Below are 26,094 nucleotides of genomic sequence, written 5' to 3'. Positions count from 1 at the left end.
AGGGCACACATCCTGAACAGCAACAGGTGGGCGCGCAATGGAGACTGCGCGCGACAGCGCGTAGGTGAAGGGAGGCGTGCTGGCGAGCGCCGACGAGCAGGGGAAGAGAATATCTTCCTCTTTGCGCCCAGATCCGAAGATCATGGGCGCGCAGGAGAACGTTGGCGCAAAGGAGAATGCTGGCGCACAAGCAATCGTGGGCGCGTATCGGGAAGAGAGCGCACAGTGGCGCGCTGGCGGGCAGGTGAGCGCTGTCGCACAGGAGAGTGCTGGCGCACTCTAACAGGCTCTGGGACAGGAACGCGCTGGCGCGTAGGAGATCGATGGTGCGCAGGGGATACCTGGCGCGTAAGGGACTTAGTCTCCAGGAGAGAAAGTCCCTTGTGCCTCGAAGGGACCGATGCCCGCTTGAAGACAGGATTCGTGGGCACCCACAGCGCATCAGCGGCCAGGAACGGCGACGGCAGGTCAGCAGGTCTGGCGGGTGGAAGGTCGGTGCGTCCTTTGCAAGGTCGCCCCTCCACCGAAGGAGATCGGGAACGATCTGCAGAGAGGTCCAGGGATGTAGCTGACAGGGTCGGTGATCGACGACGAGGTTCCTCTGCGGCGGACTGCGGGGATGATGAGCCGAAGAGGCGCCTCCTCACACCCTTGTGGGGCGAAGGAAGTCCTCTACGGCAAAGAGGAAGGCGGGCTTTGCGCCTTATACGCCCTCTGGGGGCCGTGGGGTCAGCAGGCTGACCAGCAGTCCTCCGAAGAGGAGTCTCTGTCGGTGAACTCCCCCAAGGGAGAGAATCACCTGCAGGAGAGACCGTTGGACTTAGTTCCTCCCTCGAAAAATGTTCGGAGGGGGGAACTCAGCCTTCAGCTACATCGGCAACATCAGGAGCAGAGGTTTGACCCAACTCATCAGAAGCCTCTGCCACAACAACGTCGACGATAGAGGATCGACCTCTGCTAAAGTCAGCGACTGTTTGACAGCTGCTCCCAATTTGATCATGTTAAACAAGGCTTCCTTGGAGGGCGAACCCTGAAGCCCCAAGGAAGCCCAAAGCTGTAACAAATCATGGTTAGACACATTATCATGAGAATCAATATCCTCCCAAGGGGGAGGAGGAGGAGCTGCCTCGCTATGGGAGGCAACTCCCTCTCCCAAACCCCGAAATCGGTCAACAGAATTGCGGCCTATGCTACCACTCGACAGTCTCTCGGAAGAAACCGATCAAGTGGGAGCTTCGGAGGTGGTTTAGGGCATGGATGAAGAAGCCTTGGGTTTTTCTCCTTTCAAAGAACTCTTCGAAGGAGAAATATCCCCTTTGGACTTCTTCTTCCGGCGCCGGAAAAACCTCTCCCACTGGTAGGTAGACCACTCCCCACACACATTATCTCTATCACACCGTTGGCCCCTACAGAAAGGACATTAGGTGTGAGGGTCCGTTTCGACCGCCAACATATAAGTTCCACAAGGGCGGTCAGGTAAACCGGGACTCTTCCGCATCGCAAAGGCCAACTTCACAAACACTGTCGAAGAAAAAGCAAACAAAAGATCAGTTAAATGGCTGTCAGATAAGGCGAGGGTGACAGCGGACTCGTCCGTCTAGCACCCGAGCCGAGAGCAAAGTGAACTCGGCACAGGTGTGTGTGAGGGGGAGGGTTGTAGCAAGCTACCCTCCCTAATCCCCGCTAACTAGCGGTGGGGTAGTAAACCCTCGTCAAAATTCTAATGGCTCGTCATTTCAGCTACACCGAAAGTAATTACCCACATTAAATAGCGTGGTTTGTATTTCAGTTATGGAACAATTAAAAATTGTATAAATTCAAGTGTTCTTTATTAATCTTGTATGAGCAAAGTACAAGTGTGGCAGACCTGGCAAAAATGTAGTCACACAACATACAAAATTTGTACAATTCTCAAGAAAAAAAAAATAAAAGAAATTGATACCTGTATTGCGAAATAGGTACTGACATTAACGAAACAACAACCACGTGTTCTTGAGAACGCAAAAAGTTTGCTTCTCATCTGGATCAATGAAAAGCAATTAGTAGGAGATACGATTACTGTACTGAGAACCTTATTTATGAAAAAACAAATGCAGGCTACTTAATACTGACCTGGTTAAAAATGAGCCAGGTGCATCAGCAGAAAAAAAAGGCCCACACAAGGCGAACTGTGGCTAATTTTTAAATTTCAAGAAAGGTACTGGCATCCATAGTGTTGTGTGACATGACAAAGCTACAGAGCTCTGATGTCAAGTAAGCAGAGGGAGAGAGAAGTTGAATGTCCAGTTAGTGCGTGTACTCATTCTCATAAGAACCGAGCACAGGTAGATGGTGTGTGAGCTAATGTTCCATGTAGCAATTTTGGAATGGGTGCATTCCCAGAACACATTTTCTTACCTCGTGAACAAAACGAGAACGTAATAGGATCCATTCCTTGAGAGAAACGATCTCTGTCCCACACTATCTCCTCCACGGGGTGAGAAACTGTAAGAATCCATTGTATGTGACCATATCGATTGTTCGTCCTCCCCATTGATAAGTCTTCTGGACCTCTTCGGTGACATCATCTCAATTTCTTCATCGAAGTATCATGTCCAAGATTGGAAAGAAACTTTACTGACAATCATGTGGACATGATGTAACATCTCGGTGATTGTATGAGTGCTAGACCGCATTTGAGAGGTCACCTGTTCCAATCCCTACATGCAACCGGGTTAAACAAACTTGGTGTCTGGAAAACCAGTCATGGATCAGTCTCTGAGTGTGAGAAGATCTAGATTGAGGAGGAGTAGCAATGCATCGTCAGACCAAGAGCGATGGTGTCAACGAAGTCTTGGGAATGTTCCAAGGCAGGAGAGAGACGAGGTCAGCTACCAACATCCTGACCAGTTGTGTTTGTCCTCAGCATCGAATGAAACCAACCACTTGTAGAAGAAGCATAACCTCCTGTACTTTGTACCCAAAGCCTTTCACAGGGTTGGATTTTGATACAGTAATGCTTCCCCCATGAAACCATGCAGAGGAATCAGTCAAGTTGCAAAAGACTGCCAGATCAGTCATCCTCCTATTCAAGGGATTAAGAGCACTTAGCAGGAATAAGTACTGTAAGAGGAACCACTGAACTAGTTACCTGGTGACCTGGAGGTAACGATCATCTGACCGTAATTAACAATTATATGGTACATGATCGCGTGGTTCCTGATTACTGTATTTGGTTTCCAACCATCTGGTCCCTGATCGGAAGGGGTCCTAGCCATCTGGTTTGTGGTTGCATGATCACGATTCCTTATCCCATAGGAAACAATAATTGTAGAGTTCAAGCAACAGAAGACTTTTCTTAATGGAAAAATATTGCAATCGGAACACAAAGGGAAATAGCACAAGGAAACCTTGGCACTTGTAAAAGGAAGATATCATGGACCGTACAAGCGATTATAACAATCATAGGTTCCTTTTACACAAACATCATGTACTGGGAGTACTGGACTGAAGCAAATAGCAGAAGATTTGTGATCAGAAAGTCACTATAGAACATACTCAAAGTGGCCAATCTTTAGTGGCAAACAAGTGTAGTGAACACCTGAACCTCATACAGAAATGTATTCTCATGGAAAGAAGTGTTTACGGCATATCACATCTCACCTCGCGTATTTGGCAATAATGTACTAATTGTTCAATCATGTAGGGTTCGACAAGTGCAGTGAATACATGGACTGCATACTTTAATGTTTTCTCATGGAAGGGAACTTTCCAGATATGTAACCTTGAATGAAATAGGGTTGTTCTCCCAAGTAGATACGTTCCCAGTATGCACCATTCCAGATGGCAGAACTTCCGTGATCTGAAAGTTACTCCTGAACATACGTGGTGTCTAACAGCGTTATGTCAAACAAACAATGAATACCTAAACCTAGTACCAAAACCTTGAATTAAATAGGGCTGTTCTTCCAAGTATGTACGTTCCCAGTATACACCATTCCTCTCACACTTACATGGGAAGAGATCAGTCAGGAGTGTTCAAGTCACACGGCTTGGAGAAGTACATACATTCCTCATGGAGAACAAGAAAGTGGGGGACCTGTCTCACCAGGGGAGAACACAATCGGAAAATTCCTGTGAAGAAGAAACACAAAGGGAAAAAGCACGACAAAAACCTCTGCGCTTGTGAAAGGAAAATCTCATAGCTCATACAAGCAATGGTAAAAATCATAGAATATTTTTCTACTGTTATCATTTACCGGGAGAGCTAGAAGTTCCTTGATCTGAAAGTTACTGATGAACATACGTGAAGTGTCTAATAGCGTTATGTCTAACAAACACAATGAATACCTGAGCCTAGTACAGAAACATATTTTTGGGGAAGGAAGCATTTAACAATAAGTAACCGCTCACGTTCCTTATGTACAAAGCAAGAGATCATCAGACATACACAGCTTCGTTGATTGGACATCTTAAACGACAAAGTCTTCTTCAGCTGAGGAGCAGCACTCTGTCAAGGATACTGCATGTGGTAAAAGACAGAACAATGGTGTATAAGCAGCAGTGTGCATGCTCTTTTCATGACAAACTGAGCACAGAGTAGCAGTTGTTGTGTGTGACCTGTACTGCGTACGTATTCTTGAACTCTTTGATGGGAAAGTTCCAGGTACGTAGCCTATCACGAACACAGTGACAACATACTGTACTGGCTTACGGGTTGCAGAATTACACGAGTCCATGTCTGGTCAGAATAGCCAGGCAATCTACATCAACAAGCTACTGGTACCAAAGCGGCGCATACAAATGTTTGCTCCCGAAAGAACAATTCCCACTAAGTTTAGTTTCTCTTTCTCTAGCTAAAGCGTGAGATCGTCCGGGAAGGAGAAAGAAGGGCAGGACTTATTATTCATATATGCACATGTTTCTCATGAGAAAATAGCACAGGTAGCAGGGTATGGATAGGAGCACCTATAACCATGTACTGTACCAATATGTATACTCGGTACTACATTGCCTGGGAGAGGAAAATGGTAGCAGTCACATGTACACATTTCCTATCAATCAGTCTCCCTAGACGTTTTCTTCGTTGTCCGATGTCGAAGCATGGTAGGATCTCGTAAAGGAATATCATGTATGCATACAATTCTAGCTCTTGGTGATCTGGGGCATGCGTACAATTCTTGCTCTTGTGAACCTGGCACACAGAGGTCTAGTACATAGGGATCCTGTGCATGATACATTCCTGGAATGAATCCATGGGGATTCAGTGTGTGGAACATTTCCAGAACATATTCATGGACATACAGCATGAGGTGACCTAGTGAAATCTTCAGGTATGTCAAGGATGAGCTGGCGAACGTAAAACTTTCAAGTCTCTGGACATGCTAGGAGGCGGAGAGGGGCTCTAAGAAGAAGGTAACGCAAGCAGATGAGGGGATGCTCCTGTATAAGCATGCACAAACAGATGAGTGCACTCCAGTAGGATTGTGCGTACAGGAGAGTCTGCAAACAGGTGAGGGGGTGCTACTGTAGTAGTGCACAGGCACAGAAGACTTCTCATGGGCCTGTGAAAGGAAAATCTCAGCTCATACAAGCAATGGTAAAAATCATAGAATCATTTTCTACTGTTATCCTTTACCGGGAGAGCTAGAAGTTCCTTGATCTGAAAGTTACTGATGAACATACGTGAAGTGTCTAATAGCGTTATGTCTAACAAACACAATGAATACCTGAACCTAGAACAGAAACATATTCTCGGGGAAGGAAGCATTTAACAATAAGTAACCGCTCACCTTCCTTATGTACAAAGCAAGAGATCATCAGACGCACACAGCTTCGTTGATTGGACATCTTAGACGACAACGTCTCCTTCAGCTGAGGAGCAGCACTCTGTCAAGGATACTGCATGCGGTAAAAGACAGAACAAAGGTGTACAAGCAGCAGTGTGCATGCTCTTTTCATGACAAACTGAGCACAGAGTAGCAGTTGTGTGTGACCTGTACTGCGTACATATACTTGAACTCTTTCATGGGAAAGTTCCAGGTGCGTAGCCTATCATGAACAAAGTGAAAATATACTGTACTGGCTTACGGGTTGCAGAATTACACGAGTCCATGTCTGGCCAGAATAGCCAGGCAATCTACATCAACAAGCTACTGGTACCAAAGCGGAGCGTACAGATGTTTGCTCCCCAAGGAACAATTCTTTTTTCTCTAGCTAAAGCGTGAGAGATCGTCAGGGAAGGGGAAAGAAGGGCAGGACTTATTACTGTATTCATGTGTGCACATACTTCTCATGAGAAAATAGCACAGGTAGCAGGGTATGGATAGGAGCACCTATAACCATGTACTGTACCAATATGTATACTCAGTACTACACTGCCTGGGAGAGGAAAATGGTAGGAGTCACATGTACACATTTCCTATCAATCAGTCTCCCTAGACGTCTTCTTTGTTGTCCGATGTTAGAGCATGGTAAGATCTCATAAAGAATATCACGTATGCATACAATTCTAGCTCATGGTGATCTGACGCATGCCTACATTTCCTGCTCTTGTGAACCTGGCACACAGGGGTCTAGGACATAGGGATCATGTGCATGATACGTTCCTGGAATGTATCCATGGGGATTCAGTGTGTGGTACATTTCCAGAACATATTCATGGACATACAGCATGAGGTGACCTAGTGAAATCTTCAGGTATGTCAAGGACGAGCTGGCAAACGTAAGACTTTCAAGTCTCTGGACATGCTAGGAGGCGGAGAGGGGCTCTAAGAAGAAGGTAACGCAAGCAGATGAGGGGATGCTCCTGTATAAGCATGCACCAACAGATGAGTGCACTCCAGTAGGATTGTGCGCACAGGAGAGTCTGCGAACAGGTGAGGGGATGCTATTGTAATAGTGCACAGGCACAGAAGACTTCTCATGGGCGAGTGGACAGGAGCAAACGGGCACATGAGTTCCCTGCGTTGAGATGGCATCCTATTCTTCGTCTTCGGAGAAGGAAGTTAAGGGGACTCCTGGAGCAGTAATGCCTCTACCACGGTGTGAGAATCTGTAGAAGTCATGTGTATGCAACTCCTAACGATCGGTCTTGAACATTTTTGTTCATAAAATGGAAAATAAGGGAGAAGCCCTTCCACCCCAACTAACACTGGTGACGAGACAAAGGCGAGGTAAAAGTCATTTACTTTGATAAAGACGCTACAATTAACTTATGAAAAGAGGGCAAATCAGGTGATATATCCTTAGTACCTTCCATGAACAAGAAGACATTAAGGGAAGAAGGGCAGCATCCTTATGCTTCACACTCGGCAGTCATAAAACTTTCTTCCTAAGAAGTTACACAATGATGGAATTGCCAACCTCTTTATGAATATGTTGTTGCCGATATCGTCAAGCCAAACACAAAAGGGAATAAACAGCAAACAGGAATCCTGTCTAACAGGAACTGCATGATGGATATTGGCAGGTTTGCACAGAAAATGTCACACAATTCCAGTTATCTAGAAATCACAACAAATCTCTGCTTCCTTCTAAATATCCCTTGTCAACAAGGATCTGCTTGTACTATCTAAAAGATTAAAACGGCCAGTTGAGAGTGCTGGAAGTACATCCATATTATTCAGCATCTGAAAACAAAGTGAGGGCTCAGTGGCTTGCAGAGTGGGCAGGTTTCCCAGCTACCCAGCAATAACTGCCGCCACCTCATAAACTTCTACTCCTATTAAAGGACAAGAGTTTGCACTCGCATAGGAACAAACTTGAACAATCAAGGCACTAAAGATGAACCATAAAGTAAACCTTTTCAGCTGAAATTATAAAAAAAAATCACTAGTTTTTCAAACAATTGAGTTGCTTTTGCAACGTAAAAATTAAGGAGACCAAGAAATGGGGTGAGGGGGGGTTTAATGGGAGCCCTATTCATGGAGTATTACCTTGGGTTGGGTCTCCTACACTGGCATATGTACAGTTACTTTTCTTTTTAATGAAAAAATAGTTGTGCTTCATATATATACAGTATATAAGCATTGTGACCTCGAGGTAAGACTCCTCAAAATAATAAAGAGAATGATACTAACAATGTATTCCAATACCATGGCTTGATTATCATTAAAAAATGTTAAAATAAATAAGACAATTTATATGCATTGAAAGTGAATGGATCTACACTATAAAAAAAATCAATCAGTTACTTACCCAATGCAAGAGAGTTGTAAGAAACATCACAGATTTATGAAAGAAAGGGCCACAAGAGGTAATTCCATTTTCCGTTAACAGATTTTCTTTGATGACGAAACTGTGGGAGAATATGAACGTAAGTACAAAAAAAAATAAAAAAAATGTACAGTAATGTATATATACAGTACAATAAATTTATATGATGTTCTGTACATAGAAATTCTAATGTAACTGTGTGTGGTAAAGTGAATGGAACTTCTTTCATTTCCCATTTGTTACAGTGCCTTTTTGAAGTTTCCTGTCATTTATTTAAAATTGAATACATAACTTACTGCTTCATCTTCAAGATTAATCATGACTTCATTTAAAATATAGCATAAAAAATTCATAATTCAAGCTTCTGTACATATGATGCAATAGTTAACTTATTACATTCATAAATTTAATCATTACATTTGTATATATTATATCATTTTCAACATCTCGCACATAAGACAACTTTCACATGTGCAAGCATATTCTTATGCTCACCAAATCTATATTTCATGGCCCATTTAAGTAATGCCGTGAAAATGTTTGGCACTAACCTGAATTAAGTTCAAAATTTTACAGAGTACAGTCACTTAACTTAGCATTTACGGTATAACAGGTGGGTCCTGCTTTATAGTGGATTACTCGAATCCATTTCTTTTTGTGCTACATCACAAACTATGGACTGTTACTGAACATCATCAGCCTCAACTATCTTAACCATAGAATAAAGTGTCAGATGGAACCTATATTATCACATGGTATGTGGTTTGACTTGGGTTGTCACAATACAGATCGTCTAATCTATGCTGTCACATAACAGATAGACTAACACGTGCTGCCACATGATACAGATGGCCTACTCTGAGCTGTCACAGAACACAGGTAGCCCAATACAGGTATAGGATGTTACATAATTATGATATTTTCATAATAAATAACTTTATGAACATACTTACCCGCTGGTTATATATAATAGCTTTTACTTCTGTCCGGCAGAAATTCAAAACTCGCCACAACCGCACAGATATGCCAGGTATACACTAGCGCCACCACGGAGTTAGGTCGAACTATCCCTCCTAGTATCAGATTTTCCATCCCCATAGGTCTCTAGAGGGGAGGTAGGGGGGGATTTTAGGTTATATAACCAGCGGGTAAGTATGTTCAAAAATTTATTTTATTATGAAAATATCATTTTTAAACATTTAAACTTACCCGCTGGTTATATATAATAGCTGATTGACACCCTTGGTGGCGGGTCAGAGACAGCACCATTAATGGAATTTCACTTAAGAGTTTAAAACAAAACTAGCTTAAGGGTTCGTACCTATTAAGGAAGCTGACTTCAATTGTTCTCTGCATTAATAAGTCTGCTGTCCTTTGAGAACCAGCGATTCACCCAGGGGGCCGAAGAACTCTAGGAGCTGTCAAACGGTGAATAACCTCTATGCTGACAGGATCTCAACTAATACTCTTGTTCTGGGCGCTCTCAAGGAACAAATGACTTACCTGACTAAGTCAAAGATTGCGGAAGATTGTCTAACAATTTCCTCCAATCATAAAAATATATACAAGTTCCAAGAGGGGAAAAGGGTACTAGGGATTAAGGGAGTGTAGTGGTAGATCCTTCACCTACTACTGCATTCGTTGCTATGAATGGACCCAAAGTGTAGCAGTCCTTATAAAGAGTCTGGACACATTTTAAATAAAGTGATGCGAATACAGATTACTTCTCCAAAACGTTGTATTTATCATACTTTGTAGAGAACGATTTTGTTTAAAAGCCATAAAAGTTGCCACAGCTCTAACTTCATGAGTCTTAACTTTCAGGAGCTTAAGATCTGCCTCACCACAGTGTGTGTGAGCTTCTTTAATTGAAAGTCTATGAAATATGATAAGGTGTTTTTAGACAAAGGTAAAGCAGGCTTTTTGACTGTACACCAAAGAGCTTCTGAACTGCCTCTCAAACATTTAGTCCTGTCTAAATAGAACCTTAATGCTCTAACAGGACAAAGAACCTTTTCCAGCTCCTCACCCACCAAATCAGAGAGGTTAGCAATTTCAAAAGATTTTGGTCATGGGTGAGAAGGACGTTCGTTTTTGGCTAGAAAATCAAGCTGCAGGGAGCATATAGCTTTGCCGTTTCTAAAGCCAATGTTTTTGCTAAAAGAATGAACTTCACTGACCCTTTTAGCTGTTGCTAAGCTTATTAAAAATAAAGTCTTTAAAGTCAGAACTTTAAAAGAAGCAGAGTTCAAAGGTTCGAATCTGTTACTCATAAGAAATTTTAAAACCACGTCTAAATCCAGGATGGTGAATCCTGTTGACGTTTCTTAGAGGTTTCAAAGGAACTAAGGAGATCCTGAAGGTCCTTGTTATTTGAGAGGTCTAAATGTCTATGCCTGAAGACCGTTGCTAGCATGCTCCTGTACCCTTTGATGGTTGAGGAGGAGAAATTGTGCCTTCTTCAAAGCTCTAAAAAGAAAGACAATTTTAGCTATAGAGGTATTGGATGAAGAAACTGAGTTAGTTTTACACCATGCTCTAAAAACTTTCCACTTGGATTGGTACACCCTGAAAGTAGAACTTCTTGCTCTAGCAATAGCCTTGGCTGCTTCCTTCGAAAATCCTCTCGATCTTGTGAGTTTTTCGATAGTCTGAAGGCAGTCAGACATAAGAGCTTGGAGGTTTAGATGGTTTCTTGCCAAGTGGGTTGTCTGAGAAGATCTATTCTCAATGGGTGAATTGAATATAGGATTTAGGCATTAAGCCAAGCACTGGGGCATCAAAGGCCATTCAGCGCTATATAATGAAAATCATTCAATCATATCTGTATACTCACACCATTTAGTATCATTTTAACCTTTAATACAAATCGTAACACTTTCATACAATAAAATCTAGATGTGTAATAAATAGGGATTAAAAGGGTAAAATAAATAAATAAATTAATAAAATCAATTATAGCTCATAATATAACCCAATACTTTGTACAAATTTTCTCAAGTTCAGGGTATTACAGTTTTCCCCCAGTATATCTCTTAAAGGTTTGTCCTGGAGTAAATGTGTCCTCTGAAGATTAAAAACAGGACAATCGACTAAAATGTGTTTAACATCCATTGTCACTTGACAGGTATTACAAAGAGGGGCCTGTCTCCCTTCCCCACTCTTCATTAAATAATTGTGCGTTGCATGTGTATGGCCAATACGCAGCCTAGTTAAAATAATGGTATCCCTTCTACTTGTAGAATTACAAGATGACCATTTATCCACCAATGGGTGGATTTGTTTCAATTTTGTATTGGTGGTCAGTTCAGACCATCGAGCTTGCCACTTATTTTTACAGTAAAGATGAATCTCACTTTTAAGATCTTTGTAAGGAATACTCAAGGGGGATGGATTACTTAGCCCTGAAGCTTCCTTTGCTGCCTTATCTACTTGTTCATTCCCATCCACCCCAACATGGGCAGGGACCCAACAGAAGTGAACACTGATACTCTTCCTAGACTGCAGAAGTACTAACCAGTCCTGCACCTCTTGTACTAGATGATGGCCTGGCATAATTTGTTTTAATGAGAGTAAAACACTATTGGAATCCGTAAAAATTGTATAAAAACTATTTTGGTTGCCATTTTTAAAAATATGTTGGACTGCGAGAATTATTGCGTACAGCTCAGCAGTAAAAATTGAACAAGAGGATGGGAGTTTCCTTCTAATAACAATATCCCCCACCACAGCTGCACTTCCAACTCCTGCAGCCGATTTGGAGCCATCTGTAAAAACATGTTTCCCATGATGTTGAGCAGCATGATTTAAAAACTCACTTTTCATTACCCTACTAGGTAAGGTATTTTTCCCTCCTGCCGTAAAACATACTTTAACAGGTGGATTACACCAAGGAGGAGACTTGGGATATCCTACCTCTGCTATCTGTGCTGTTAACAAGCCTACTTCTCTAGCATCGTTTTTCAGCTGTACTTCCAAAGGCTTAGGCACTCTAGATCTGTTAGGAGCCCGATCAAAAGGCGCCCTAACATATTTACAATTAGGATTGTTTCTCACAGCAAGGGACCTAGCTAAAAACCTCAAACTCAACTCCTCTCTGCGAATGGAAAGGGGAGGTATGCCAGAATCAACATAGAGACTGTCAATGGGAGATGTTCTGTAAGCACCTGTGCAGATGCGAAGCCCAGCATTGTGGACAATATCAAGTTTTCCAAGTAAAGTCTTTGTAGCTGACCCATATATTTGGCATGCATAGTCTAACTTGCTCAGACACAAAGATGTATAAATTCTAAGCAAAGTTGTTCTATCAGCACCCCAATCAAAATGCGATATCACTTTCAGAATGTTCAGTGACTTCTTAACCCTGATAGATAAGTCATTTATATGGGGACCAAATGTCATTTTCTTGTCAAAAATGACTCCAAGAAACTTGACACTATCCTCATATGGCAAAATACAATCATTTAAGAAAAGGGTGGGGATCTCTTCCCTTTTACGAGTACGAGTAAAGCGAATGGCTTTGGTCTTCTGAGGAGAAAACATGAATCCACGAGAATTTGCCCATGCGGAAGCAGCATTTATTGCAATTTGAAGATTTTGGCATGCTTGAAGTGCAGATGATCCACTACAATAAATTGCAAAGTCATCGACAAATAGTGATCCTTGTATGCCAGGAGGTATGTGACTAATGAGACTATTAATAGCAACAGCAAACAAGGTCACACTCAATACGCTGCCTTGGGGGACACCTTCTTCTTGCATGTAGGATGAAGATAGTTCTGACCCTACTCTCACTTTAATTGAGCGGTTTGATAAAAATTCTTCAATAAAAGAGAACATATGTCCTCCTATACCCCACGAGGCCAATTGCTTTAAAATACCACCCCTCCAGGTGGTGTCATATGCCTTTTCGAGGTCAAAAAAGACACCCACCACCTGGTTTTGGTTAGAAAAAGCATTTGAAATTTCCCTTGATAACATCAGCAAAGGGTCTAGAGTACTTCGGTTCTTCCTAAAACCAAACTGTCTGTTAGATAAAAGATTTTTTGATTCAAGATACCACACAAGTCTGTTGTTGATCATTCTCTCAAATAGTTTGCATATGCAACTGGTCAAGGATATGGGCCTATAACTAGATGGCAGTTCTGGGTCTTTACCAGACTTGTGGCCTGGAATTACAATTGAAGTATGCCAGGAATCAGGAGATGTATGGGAAGCCCATAGACCATTAAAGGTTTCTAATAAAAATTCCTTGGTATCCACTGGAAGATGTGATATCATTTCATACCGGATGCCATCCTCACCTGGGGCAGTTAAAGAAGAGCTGGAGATAGCATTTTGCATCTCCTCCATACTAAAAGCCAGGTTAAAAGCTTCAGTATTTGAAGAAGCAGGAGGAACAACAGATGTTGATGCTCTAATTTGTTGAAATGCTGGGGAATAGTTGTCAGCACTTGATACATGGGCAAAGTGCTTAGCAAGAACCTCTGCTACATCTTTGGGGTCAGATATATATCTATTATTTTCCCTTAATATTGGTAGAGGCCTAGGGACGAATTTACCTTGAAGTTTTCTAATCTTGTCCCATATTTCCTTTGAAGGAGTTTTGGTATTAATATTAGATATATATTTCTTCCAAGATGCTCTCTTTGCTTTTTTAAAAATTCTTTTTTGTTTGGCACAGGCTCTGAGATATGCTATTTTATCTGCTAAATAGTTTGTCCTCAAGTATCTTCTGAAGCAAGTTCGGGTCACTTTTCTTGCGTTGGCACATTCTTTACTCCACCAAGGAACTACAGAGCGATGAGGTAAACCGCATGTTTTAGGTATAAACTTGCTAGCATTATCATCAATAATATCTTCAAGATGTTGATAGGCATGCACTGGAGATGTAAATTCATCATATTCTTTATCAGTGTGTGAACAGTTTTCATAAGCTGCCCAGTATGCCTCATCTATCTTCCATTTTGGTGGACACTGAGAAGGAAGATTATGGACATAATTTAACATTATTGGCCAATGGTCACTGCCATGTAGGTGTTCATTTACTGACCAAAGGTAGTCCAATCAAATGGATGAGGAACAGATTGACAAATCAATGGCTGATGTAGAGTTGTGGACTACATCATACCTAGTTGGAGAACCATCATTCATTAGTATGACATCATTGTTGTCGATTAATTCTTCAACAAGATTACCCCATCTATCGCACACATTTCCACCCCATAAAGTATGCTTTGCATTAAAATCACCCATTAAAATAAAAGGGGCAGGAAGCTGATTGATCAAGTCTTGGAGGTCAGAAAGTCTAAGCCTTCTTGGATTACCAGCATGATCTAAGAGGAAAAGTTCTAAGGATGGTTCAATATATAGCGAGCATAAAGTAATTTTTTTCCCGATATGAGTTCTAACTGCACATGCCTGTAGTGGTGTATTGAGTGGGATTGTTTCAAATTTTACAGATTTGTGAATAATAAAACCTGTACCACCTTGAGCTCTTGCAGCTTGCAAAGGAGGGGATCTACAAAAATGATAATTGAGTCCAGGATTAAATGGTTTGTCACTGATCTTGGTTTCCTGTAGACAAATTACCTTCGTGTCTGAGTCCCTGGTTAAAGTTTTTATTTGCTCAATGCTAGTACTTAGACCTCTGCAATTCCACTGGATGATAGACATTATCTTTTGTTATTATTTTTCTTTGTCTCATTTGTCTTTTGGGACTTTTCAGATGAAGCCATGTAAGGCCTGGAGATGGAAGGCTTTACTAGGCCACCACTCTTCTTTTCTTTCTTTCTAGGATCTTTATAAGAGTCAACCTTAGGATCATGAGCAGTAGGGCACTTACCTGACTTAGATGAAGGTGAGGATGATGGGGACCTTTTCCTCTTTGGAAGATCTTGTTTTCCAATCTCCATCAAATCAGGTAGAGATTCTGCCTGAGACAATACATTTAAGGTGGTGGAAGCCACATTGGCTTCCTTGGAGGATTGCGCTAGAACTTCAACAGTTCGAACACTTAACCCAGAAGGCTGGGCTACTACCTCTAGGGGAGATGCTCCTATCAGTGACAATACTTTTGGTGTATTGGAAACCATATTGACCTCTTTGGAGGTTTGTGCTCTGGCTTTTATAGGCGGAGCACTTGACCCAGATGGCTGGGCTACTACCACTAAGGGAGATGCACCTGACGGGCCAGGTGCTGCCACTGGTCCCCCTGTGGTAGTAAGGGGTAGTGGATTATAATCTTTTGTTGGCATCTTAACCGCGTGAGCAAAATTAAGTTGCCGATTGAGTAAATGCTTTGCATAACCTACACTTATATGTTCAGCATTTGCTTTCAAGATTGCAGCTTCTTCTTTCTTGTATTCTCTACATCTTTTATCATTTGATTTATGATGATCTTTACAGTTTGCACAGGTTGTATCTCTGTTGCATTGGCCATGTTCTAACAAAGAACAGTTAATACAGATCTTCGTATTATTGCAGTACCGGGAAGGGTGACCGTACTTGAAACAATTAAAGCATTGTAAAGGCCTAGGTTTATACTCTCGAACACATACTCTTTCATTCTCAATAATTATATGATCTGGTATAACAGGGGTTTCAAATGTTAAAACTACCATGCTTGTTTGAGGGATCTTACTTACTTTCCAAACATTAGCAGGGCACATGTCCAGAATTTCCGGTTCTGAGAATTCATATAGATCTCTATCAAAAACTACTCCTTTACCATAGCTGAAGCTCATATGTGGTTTAATATCCTTAATAGGATCAATTTCTGCAATCTTCATGCCACAAAGCATGTGAGCTTGAGTATCTGATTTTGCATTAATCAAAACAGATTGCTTACCGTATCTACTAATATCCTTACTTTTAATTAAACCAACTTTTTTTTGTATAAATTTACTAATCTTATAATAGTTATAATTATCCATCTTCCCAGATGCAATTATCCATGTTGGGGGCTTGGGGATTCTTACTTCTGGAAGTCTATGCTCTATTTCTTTTTCCATCCATTCTTCTGGTTTATATACCTCTAGGTGTCTTGGTGCTTTATCACATAGAGCCCCAGAAATCAAACAATTGTCAATTTTTATGCTCTCTAAATTTTTATTTGCTTCTAAAGCAATCTCAAAACTTGAAAATGATACCCAAGCTTCCCAAAAGCCTTTACTACCATTAAGCTCCATTAAAATTTCTTTGATTGCCCCAAATCTACAGAAGGCTTCATGAATTATGTCATAGCTACAACCAATTGGTATGTTTTTTAAGTGGAGAATTTTCAAATTTTTTGTTGGATCTGGTAATGAGCCAGAACCAGACAGTAAAGTATCACTGTTAATACAAGCATCATTTTCCACCAGTGCCGATAAATTGTCTTTAACAACACTGGTCAGAGAAGTATTGTTGGAGGAATCCTTTTTATTGCAGAGGTTGTCAACAGAGCTTTCCCTATTTAAACAAGCAGAAGTCGTCAACGGTGTCTGGGGTTCGCCATTTGATCCAGGGGTACGGGGAATATTAAGTTTACTCATTAATTATTTTTTCAGGGAGAGGGAAGGGGTCATAATAACAATGAAAAAAACAATGGAAAAAAAATAAAGTTCAAGGGAGAGAAAAAATTAAGACTGTCTGAAATTCCAAAGAAGACACCGTTAGCCTTTCCTGGAATTAATTTCTCCACCAATGACACCTGTGAAAGCTGCTTACCAAATGTCCACTCCCTACCCTACCACAAAGGGATGGTACCACTATGATTAGAGTGGCTCAAGTGTATGCCAAACCCGCTTGATGGGACTGAGAGCATTTCAAGAATACAATCATCCCCACTCTAATCATAGTGGCAGGCAAACCGGACAGAATGCCGAGAGTCCTATCTCTATGAAATCGCCAACCCCTGGAATCCGAAGGCCAAATTTCCTACGAGATAGTTCCGCGTGCCAGTATGGGAATACTGACACTCCTAGGTGTCCAAACATTTTCGGGCAGTTGGCAAGACCACCACAGCTCCCACAATTGATTTTGAAATAAAAACCGATCATGGATACAATGTCCCCTCTAAAAAACCTGGACAGTGAAATGGGTAAGAGAGTTTTGACAGCAAGGTTGGAGACAGCTGATAATTATGAAGGAGGAATAAGCAATAAGAGGTAATAGAAAAAGAATGAGAGAAATTTAGAGTCAAACTGAGGAAAAGAAATTCCCCAGTTCGAGAGCCCTCTTGCCCGTCACTAGCCTTCAGCACGGGAATGATATGCCGTGCTGAAGCCCAATGACTTCATCAAGGCATTCTCTCGTTAAGAGGGTCTATTCTCAATGGCAAGCTTCTTGGAACATCCACCATCCATTCCAGTACCTCTGTGAACCAACCCCTTGATGGCCAGAAAGGGGGCTATTAACGTAAATCTGGTTCCCTCGTGAGACACAAACTTTTGTAGTACTTTGTAGAGCACTTTGAATGGAAGGAAAGCGTACACATCTATGTGTGACGCTTCGAGATCCAGAACTGGGGAGCAATAATTCTCTAGTCTTATGGTTTTTGAAGTTGCGAATAGATCTATGAGAGGGCGGCCCCAAATCCACCAAAGTTTCATGCATACATCTAGATGCAGTGTCCCCTCTGTGGGGAGAACTTGACTCCTCCTGCTGAGGCTGTCTGCCCTCACATTCTTTTCCCTTTGATAATCTTGTCAATAGGGATATCTTTCTTTGATGTGCCCAAATGAGAAGAGTTTTTGCTATCTCGTAAAGAGGCCTTGAATGCGTTCCCCCTTGATTCACTATGTAGGCCAAAGCTGTGGTATTGTCTGCATTGATTTGTATTACATTGTTCAGCATTAGCTTCTCGAACCCCTTGAGAGCCAACAGGACTGCTAACAGCTCCTTTTGATTGATGTGGAGACTTTGCTGTTGTTTTGCCCACAGACCCGAAATCTCTGACTTTCCTAGTGTTGCTCCCCACCCCGAGTCCGAGGCGTCAGAAAACAACACAAGGTCTGGGCCCTTTTGTTCCAAAGAGAGACCTTCCTGGAGCCTGTTTATATTGTTCCACCAACGAAAGCACTTTTATTGGTTCCTTAAGAGGAATGCTCTCCTTGTCGAGGCTGTCCTCTTTGCTCCAATGGCAATTGAGATGGATCTGAAGGGGTTGTAAATTTAGTTTCCCCAGGCATACAAATTGTTCTAGTGAAGAGAGGGTTCCCAGGAGACTCATCCTTTCCCTCACTGAACAAAACTCCTTTAGAAAGACACAAAGCCTTAGGAGAGCTAGCTGTTCTTGCAGGTGATGGAAAAACGTGAAAAGTCAGACTGTGAATCTCCATCCCTAAATAAAGGATCTTCTGGGAAGGGATTAATTGAGACTTCTCTGAATTCACCAGAAGTCCTAGCTCCTCTGACAGACTCATTGTCAGACGCAAATCCTTCAGACAGCGATTGAGTGAGGGGGCTCTTAGTAGCCAATCGTACAAGGAGGCTCTGATGCCTCTTGAGTGGAGCATGCTTGCCACATTCATTATGATCTTTGTGAAGACTAGAAGAGCGGTGGTGAGGCCAAAGCCTAAGGCCCGAAACCGAAATACTTCTTTCCAGAGGTCTAAGGATAGGACACAACGATATGTCCTAACAGACGCACCTTCTATTTGAGGGGTGTTGCATAGCCCGAAACAAAGAACTCAAAACTGGACAACTTCCTCCCATACACGAACCTTCCAGTAGCTTGAAGTTCGGATGGATGAGGAAGTAGAAGTAAGCATCCTGGAGATCTAAAGAGATCATCCAGCAGACCTTTTTTACTGCTGCAAGCAAAGTCTTTTGAGTCTCCATAGAGAGGTTTTGTCCTCTGGATGTAACTTGAACCGTATGTGACTGACGTTGGACGTCACGGTCTGTTTGACGTTCGACGTCACGAGCTTGTTGCTCGACGTCAAATTCAGCCTGACGCCTGATGTCACGTTCAGCTTGACACCCAATGTCGCGCTTAGCTGCCTAGCGATCGTTGTCGCGCTTGGAAGGTAAACGCTCTATGACACGCTTGGCCGTTTGATGTCTGGTATCAAGAGAAGACTCTCAACGAGATATAGAAGCCTTATCACGCTGTTCAAAATTAGCTTGCTGGTAGGCCGCCTGTGCGACAACGCGTCCTGAAAAGAATCATGACGAACCATCGCTTTACTAACAGCAGGCTGATAAAGACTGCATAACAGATGTGAGCTGTTGCTTCATGCCAGCAGCATAGTCCAACTAGGATCAACATCAGGTGACACCGGTGTATAAAACTTTGATCGCGAACTCGCCTTCCTCATAGCTTACATCACGCTCCGCATTTCAGCAGAGGGAAAAACAGTCTGGCAGAAGCAGCGGTGCCTGTACCGTAACACCAGACTCAGGAACAAGATCCTTATCAGTCTGAACTAGAGCTTTGCCAACTTCTGACATCCTGACAGGCAGTATACAGCAAAAAAAAAAAAAAAAAAAAGGGGGGGGGGCTGCCTTCTCTTACAAAAGCCCTAATGTATTTCCTGCTGTTGCAGCTGAATGTGCTGCTGCACCAACATCTGCAGTTAGGTTCTTTATGCTGCCTTGAAGAAGCGCTAAAGCACTGCCCTATCAGCACTGTCTTTCGACTTTGTTACTCTTCTCAGAATTTATTGTTAATTTATTCTCATCATTTATTCATTTCCTTATTTCCTCTCCTTACTGAGCCATCTTCCCCTATTGGAGCCCTTAGGCTTATAACATATTACTTTTCCAACTAGGGTCGTAGCTTGACTAGTAATAAAAAATAATAAACAGAGACTACTTTGCCGTTTTCCTCAGCGAAAAAAAATGTGAAGGCGGAACGAGGAGCAGCAGGTACAAAATAAAATGGAAACTCTTCAAAAAACTCTCATGAGTTTCTGAAAGTCACTCCCTTCCTCATACAAGTCTCTAACCTACAGTAGGTAGGGATGTCTTGTTTCCTAGGAGTCAACTCCTTAAGAGTCTGAATTCTGACCTCAATGCTTTAGAGGTTTAATTCTAGCTCTCCCAACCAAGAATTAGTTCAAGCAGGCCTTGGTCTGAGAACATGATATCTTTTTAGTTAATATTTATTTCTTAATATAGCACCTGGCGTAACAAAGTTCCAACACTAGACGCTTATGGTCATGTAGACATCATGTTCTACTTGATATCATGAAAGCTCTTGACGCTACGTGACTTTCAGAACAATAACGCTTGTGATTAAAAAACACTTGCGATTCAGACGCTCGGAGCTATGCCGATCGCGTGTAGTGAAAGCTATATGAGCAACGTTCTGTTGTTGTCACGCTCAGCTTGGCGCGAGGCGTCACGTTAAGCTTGGCGCGAGGTGACATGCTCAGCTTAGCGCGAAGGGTCACATTCAGCTTGGCGCGAGGCGCCATGCTAGGCCACCTAGAGAGCGCCATCATGCTCAGCTGCTTGGCACGCGCCATCAAGTTCAGCTCTTTTTAAGAGGCAAGAACATTAAATGCTCACCTATCAAGAATGATTTTAATTTTGTTTACAGCTTCGCGTTGGTGCGCGATATCGTTTAAAGTTAGAAAACACTTTTACCTCGCCTTACCTACGGCGAGAGCAAGCATTCTGGGGATTGTCAACAGAAAACGCTCGAGGGGACTTCTGCTCGGGTCTTATAGGATGGTAAGTGCTAGGCTATGCCTCTCGCTTCCCTTCGCCGCTCGACTTAACTTCTCCCATGGGTCTGGGAGCTAGGCTAGGATAACGACAGGTCCGAACAGAAGCACCCTCCACTGTATTGAATACAATTCACTGCACTAATTTAGCACTAAAAATTTCCATTTTTTAACTCTTCGGTATAAACCAAAAGTATACACGCCCGTAGAGGGAGAACTTACTATTCTGTCAAGGGCGTGAATGGGAATGCAATAGTCACTGAATCCCATATAAAATGAAACAAAATATTTAATATAAAATATTAACCTATTACAGTACATGAATAGATATAGGAATAAAGAACACAGTATATCTATGTATTCAAACCAACCCTTAATAGTAAGGGGTTCCAATATAAGACGAAAAGTCACATTTAACAATTGGAACATTTAAAAATATTATACGGAAAAATTTAGTATTCCAAAAACGAACAAGTAAACAGCGATACAAAGAATCGTGTGACTATATCGATTGTCATGAATACTACGTCATATAAAAATTAACTGAACGCTAATTCTCTTTAATCTTTGTACACAGATTAGCTAAAGAAAAAATACTAAAAGGACCAATATAATTGGAAAATGGCATATTCCTTTTATCTAATATAATTTAAAAACTTAGTTTTTAAAGAAAAAATTTACTTTTCATAAATATCGATACAAAGAGTATTACTGTAACGATAGACTGAGGACTGCGTAGCATAAATAAAAATGAACGCAAGATAATCTTTAAAACAGATCGAAGATTATCCAAAGAAAGCATACCAAAAGGACAAAAATTTTCTTAAAATAAAATAATCCTTTTATTCTATATAACTAAATACTTTATAAGATAGTATTAACTTATCATTCTTTGTAGAAAAAGAAAGAAAATGCAAGTCATACTCAAGCTTACGTCAAATGACTGACGTCATCGATGAGGAGAGATGTTTACCTATCTCCCTATGCTTTCGTTAGTCAAAAATAGGTTGAAATATTTTTAATCTTACCTTTTAAGCTATAACATAGCGATAAAATATCAAACAAAAACCTTATAAGCGATTGTTCAAAACCTTAACAAGAGTACATCACCAAGGTACTGCTAAAATCCAGGTTAAACACGCGTAAATTCCATTTCTATGTAGCCAATATGGCGGCAGAAAAAAATCTGATACTAGAAAGAATAGTTCGACCTAACTCCGAGGTGGCGCTAGTGTATACCTGGTATATCTGCGCGATTGTGGCGAGTTTTGAATTTCTGCCGGTCAGAAGAATAAAAGCTATTATATATAACCAGCGGATAAGTTTAAATGTTTAATAACAGGTATTATAATCCAACCAGGTCTATCACAGAACACAGACAGCCTACCCTGGGGCTGTCACAGAATAGAGATAGCCTCACCTGGGTCTGTCATAGAACACAGAGCCTAACCTAGGGTTGTAATAGAATGCAAGTAGCCAAACCTGGGTTGTAACTGAACACAGGCACCCAAACCTACTGTAAGTTGTCAAAATCATGACAAATCAGCCTAACCGATATAGCACTAGCCTAAATACTTAAGGGATGGCTTGACCTTGTTTACTACAATGCAAGTGCTGTCAGAAATAGTTTTTCATATAGTATTTTAAATTCAGTTTTGACAAGATATTTGTCCTTTTATTACTGCTACTATGACATTTAACATTTCCAACCCCTATACAATATATATACTGTACTGTATATCAGATTAGGAGGGAACAGAGTGGGAGACAAGGTTATTTTTAGGGGGGTGCCTCATGTAAATACTTTCATTAATTCTTTTGTAAGGTAATGTTAACTGCTTGAATATTATTACCAAGTAAAATTCATTCCGATGTTATATGGGCTTGGTCTGTATGACTGTATTGCCTTCTTTGCAACGACAATATTCCACAAACACAATCATCCAAATGGTATTACCTTTCACGCGCTTAAGCTTCACAAACATGATCGGCTAAGGTCCCAGTCTACGGAGAAAGGTTAGGCCTAATACCTTGCACGCGCATTAAAAATTCACGCACTCTGTCTCCACAATTGACAAACGAGCGTGATGACGTCGACAGTCGTGTCTACATCCTATTGACGGCCTTCTTTGCACTGATCCACGCACATCCGCAACCCATGTTCCTGGCTTAATGCATACGCACTCCACATGTAATGTCTCTGACCATACTGCCTACCATACGTATAACCTCTTATCGGGCAGTTTACCACATTCACCGAAATTTCTTCCCAACAGCTTCGGTCCTTACTACTTAACATGCGTATGTGTTCCATACTTTCAATCTTTACTCTTCAGAGGATATAGAAGCCAGTTCCCCACTCATACGGACTTGGACCTTACTGCCTATCACCCATACACAGCCAGGGTGCACTTCATAATATAGTATTGTTCGACTCACACAGCACCTGTATTATGGTGCTTCTCAACTTTCTATGCCGTGGTATCAAGTTCTACCTAATAGCAGAAATATGCCATTAGTGTTGATATGGGTGTAGGAACTAAGAGCCCTCATAAATTGATGGTCTGCACCAATAACCATGATCAGAAGTGGATAAAACACAAGATCAACTGATGGAAAAATATATGGTTCATCTATTTGCTTATAAATCCAAATAACTACTGTTACACAATCTTAAAACAGGTGAATTTCACTAAATAAAACAAGCCCCACATACTTTTGTTGGGATCTCGGTAACAAGACCGGTGTGACGCACTGTAGGTCTTTGAGTAGAATAGCCATCACAGATTAATACTTTCACTAACAAATCATACTGTTCACTCTTTAGCAAATAATTTATTGTACAGGGCAAAATATACTTACCATGATCTTCAGTCACGGCGCCGGTGTAGTTAAACAGGAGGAAATAAAACTTAAAATACTGCACCGCAATGCACCGTCCCACAATGATATGAAATACGGTATACGGACAACTGTACAGTTCAGTTGTTAGGCGGAGGGATTTGCCTTTCCATCGGCACCTCCTTGGTTTTCTTCTTTATTCTAATTCTTTTATTTTCTTCTCTCTTTTTTTCCACATCTGATAAAAATATTCTTGTCTTCACTCTATTCCTTCTTTCTTACAAACGAAACGTAGTACTTGTTTGGATCTCTTCTTCGCTTCAGTCAATTGAGCCTCTGGGGAGAAACTATTGTCTTTACTTTTTACTTACTTTAAATAGTGCTTTTCAAATTTACTTTCAGGCTTATAAAGGAAGAACAAGTTAATGGGCATTTAATTCAATTTATCACTCGATATAACATATTCTACACATTTTTTTTATAAACATTCATATAAGCACGGTTAGGTATATTATATACCTAGACCAAATGCATATAAGAATAGGCCTACATGCACGAATAGACTAAATGTTTTTCTCAACGGTAGTATCCCAGCCATTTTAGTGATTTGACACTGATATTTCAATTGCATACGTTTTAAGCTTTATCATCATCCAATTTATATATAATCCTTAAGAGAAAAAATAAAAACTTCTACAGGAATACTTACCACGCCTCCTCCTCAAATTTGACACATGCCTTTATATTCGATTGTAATTCTTTTGTGCACAGGTTTCATGTTGGAAAAATATCGTATAAAATATAAAGTTGATAAGATTCATGCTTTATACAAAAAGGATAAGTGCAAAACTATACTCATGAGTCTGTGATGTTTTAACTGTTGTTTTTCTTCTTTTTGTTGATCTTACAGCTTCAAGTCAAATTGTAAATGGCGATTTTTCTTCGATCTGATTATAACAATCTTCTCAACTCATTTTTGAAAAAAAATGATCGTATAAGACATAGTTAAATTTTGTTTTAAACAAAAATTGTTAATGTAAAATTATATTCGTGAGCCTGTGATGTTTCAGCTGTTGTGTTTTTTTCTTCTTTCTGTTTATCTCAGTTCCAAGTCGAATTGTAAATGGTGATATTTCTTCGTTCTGATTATAGCAATCATTTCCACTCTATTTCAATTATTTTAAAGTTTGGTTTCAAGTAATTTCTTTTTAAATAATCATAACTGTATTACAATATTCAGTATTTGAAAGGCGTTTTTTATTACCATTCAAATTAACTATTAATCCAGTTTCAGCGTTTACTCAAAACATAACTTGGTGCTGTGTATTAACTGTTCACATTCTTTCTTCCCCAGTACAAGCATGGTAACGCAGCACAGTACACATTCTCACACGACAACGAAGCCTATTCAATGGACACGTTGAGTGTCAGAAATTCCGAAATAGTCACATCTGAACCCTTTAAGGAATGATTGGCCGGTGTTTGAGGATTGGCGTCGAATCCAGAGTACTCAACCAGCTCAAGTCATATGAATCTACCAGGATAAATAGTCCTACGTTTTCACATCTTATTATGATATTTTACTTAAGTAATATAATGTCTTTTCATGTATTATTCAAGACATCTCTTTTGATTTAGCATCTTACACAATCTTAAATCGTTGAGATTAATAAGTCTATTATATAATAGCCAAAAGAATTTGAAAATACATTGGGATAGTTTCAATTTAAAAAAAATTGCTTTAATGAAATAAAATTTAAATTACACGAAATAGAGATTAAATTATAGATAGCAAATGAGGAAATGAAAGGAAAAAATATTAGGAGGTATGATGATGACAGACAAGTATAAATTAGCATGACATTTTACATTAAAGATTTCTCAACGTTGATTATAAATTGCATTTTTTTAAATAAAAATTTCGAGACGAATTCTAGTAGGAAATGTAGAGGAAATTTGTTTGAGTGTTCCCAAGATGCAAACTTAAATCTAGCCAATATATTTTTTTCAATAGGGAATCTAATAAAAAGACAGTTTAGAAATTATCTACATGTTTATTAGATCGTATTCTATACAACATATTTCAGCATATCTTAAAACATCTCAAGTTTGCTTTACAAAATACGTCCGATCATTTTAAAATCTTGTTTCATCTTAGATAAATGCTGTGACATAGGTTACACGTCTCCCTCTGAAATGGTCACATAACAAAGATGAGAATTACAGTATATAAAATATGAGTGATATCTAAGGGTAACAGTTTCGTGACTTGTCTCACTAATACATATATTAGAAATAAAATTAATCCACAACCTGAAAATAGTACTTGGAAGAGAGCTTTCTCATTCCACTGGGTGGGAACACCACTGCCTGGGATACTGTCTGCTCAGTTTTGACCTTA

At 40.6% G+C, this 26,094-nt stretch overlaps 1 protein-coding gene and 1 long non-coding RNA gene across 5 annotated transcripts in view; one reads left to right on the top strand and one right to left on the bottom strand.

Annotated features, from left to right (window-relative positions):
• The window catches only part of LOC137620523 (uncharacterized), an 83,065-nt gene extending 59,051 nt beyond the window's left edge, over nucleotides 1-24,014 (bottom strand). Inside the window, exons 1-2 of one of the 3 annotated variants that reach the window (XR_011040073.1) lie at nucleotides 23,715-24,014; nucleotides 8,179-8,278 (exon numbers count right to left, since the gene is read on the bottom strand). This is a non-coding gene — a long non-coding RNA (uncharacterized lncRNA). The remainder of the gene's footprint in view (nucleotides 1-8,178; nucleotides 8,279-23,714) is intronic. The other 2 variants (XR_011040072.1, XR_011040074.1) reach the window with 2 other exon arrangements.
• Nucleotides 1-26,094, top strand: part of LOC137620520 (uncharacterized) — a 53,273-nt gene that overhangs the window by 27,133 nt on the left and 46 nt on the right. The window contains exons 6-7 of one of the 2 annotated variants that reach the window (XM_068350712.1): nucleotides 8,260-8,296; nucleotides 25,048-26,094. The exon at nucleotides 25,048-26,094 is cut by the window's right edge and continues 46 nt beyond it. In XM_068350712.1, coding sequence (XP_068206813.1) covers nucleotides 8,260-8,296; nucleotides 25,048-25,061 — 51 coding nt within the window. In that variant the 3' untranslated portion in view covers nucleotides 25,062-26,094. The remainder of the gene's footprint in view (nucleotides 1-8,259; nucleotides 8,297-25,047) is intronic. The other variant, XM_068350711.1, reaches the window with a different exon arrangement.

The sequence above is a fragment of the Palaemon carinicauda genome, chromosome 27, assembly GCF_036898095.1.
Source record: "Palaemon carinicauda isolate YSFRI2023 chromosome 27, ASM3689809v2, whole genome shotgun sequence".
Lineage (NCBI taxonomy): Eukaryota > Metazoa > Arthropoda > Malacostraca > Decapoda > Palaemonidae > Palaemon > Palaemon carinicauda.
The sequence above is the reverse complement of the archived record's forward strand: the minus strand, read 5'-3'. Positions and strand labels throughout refer to the sequence as shown.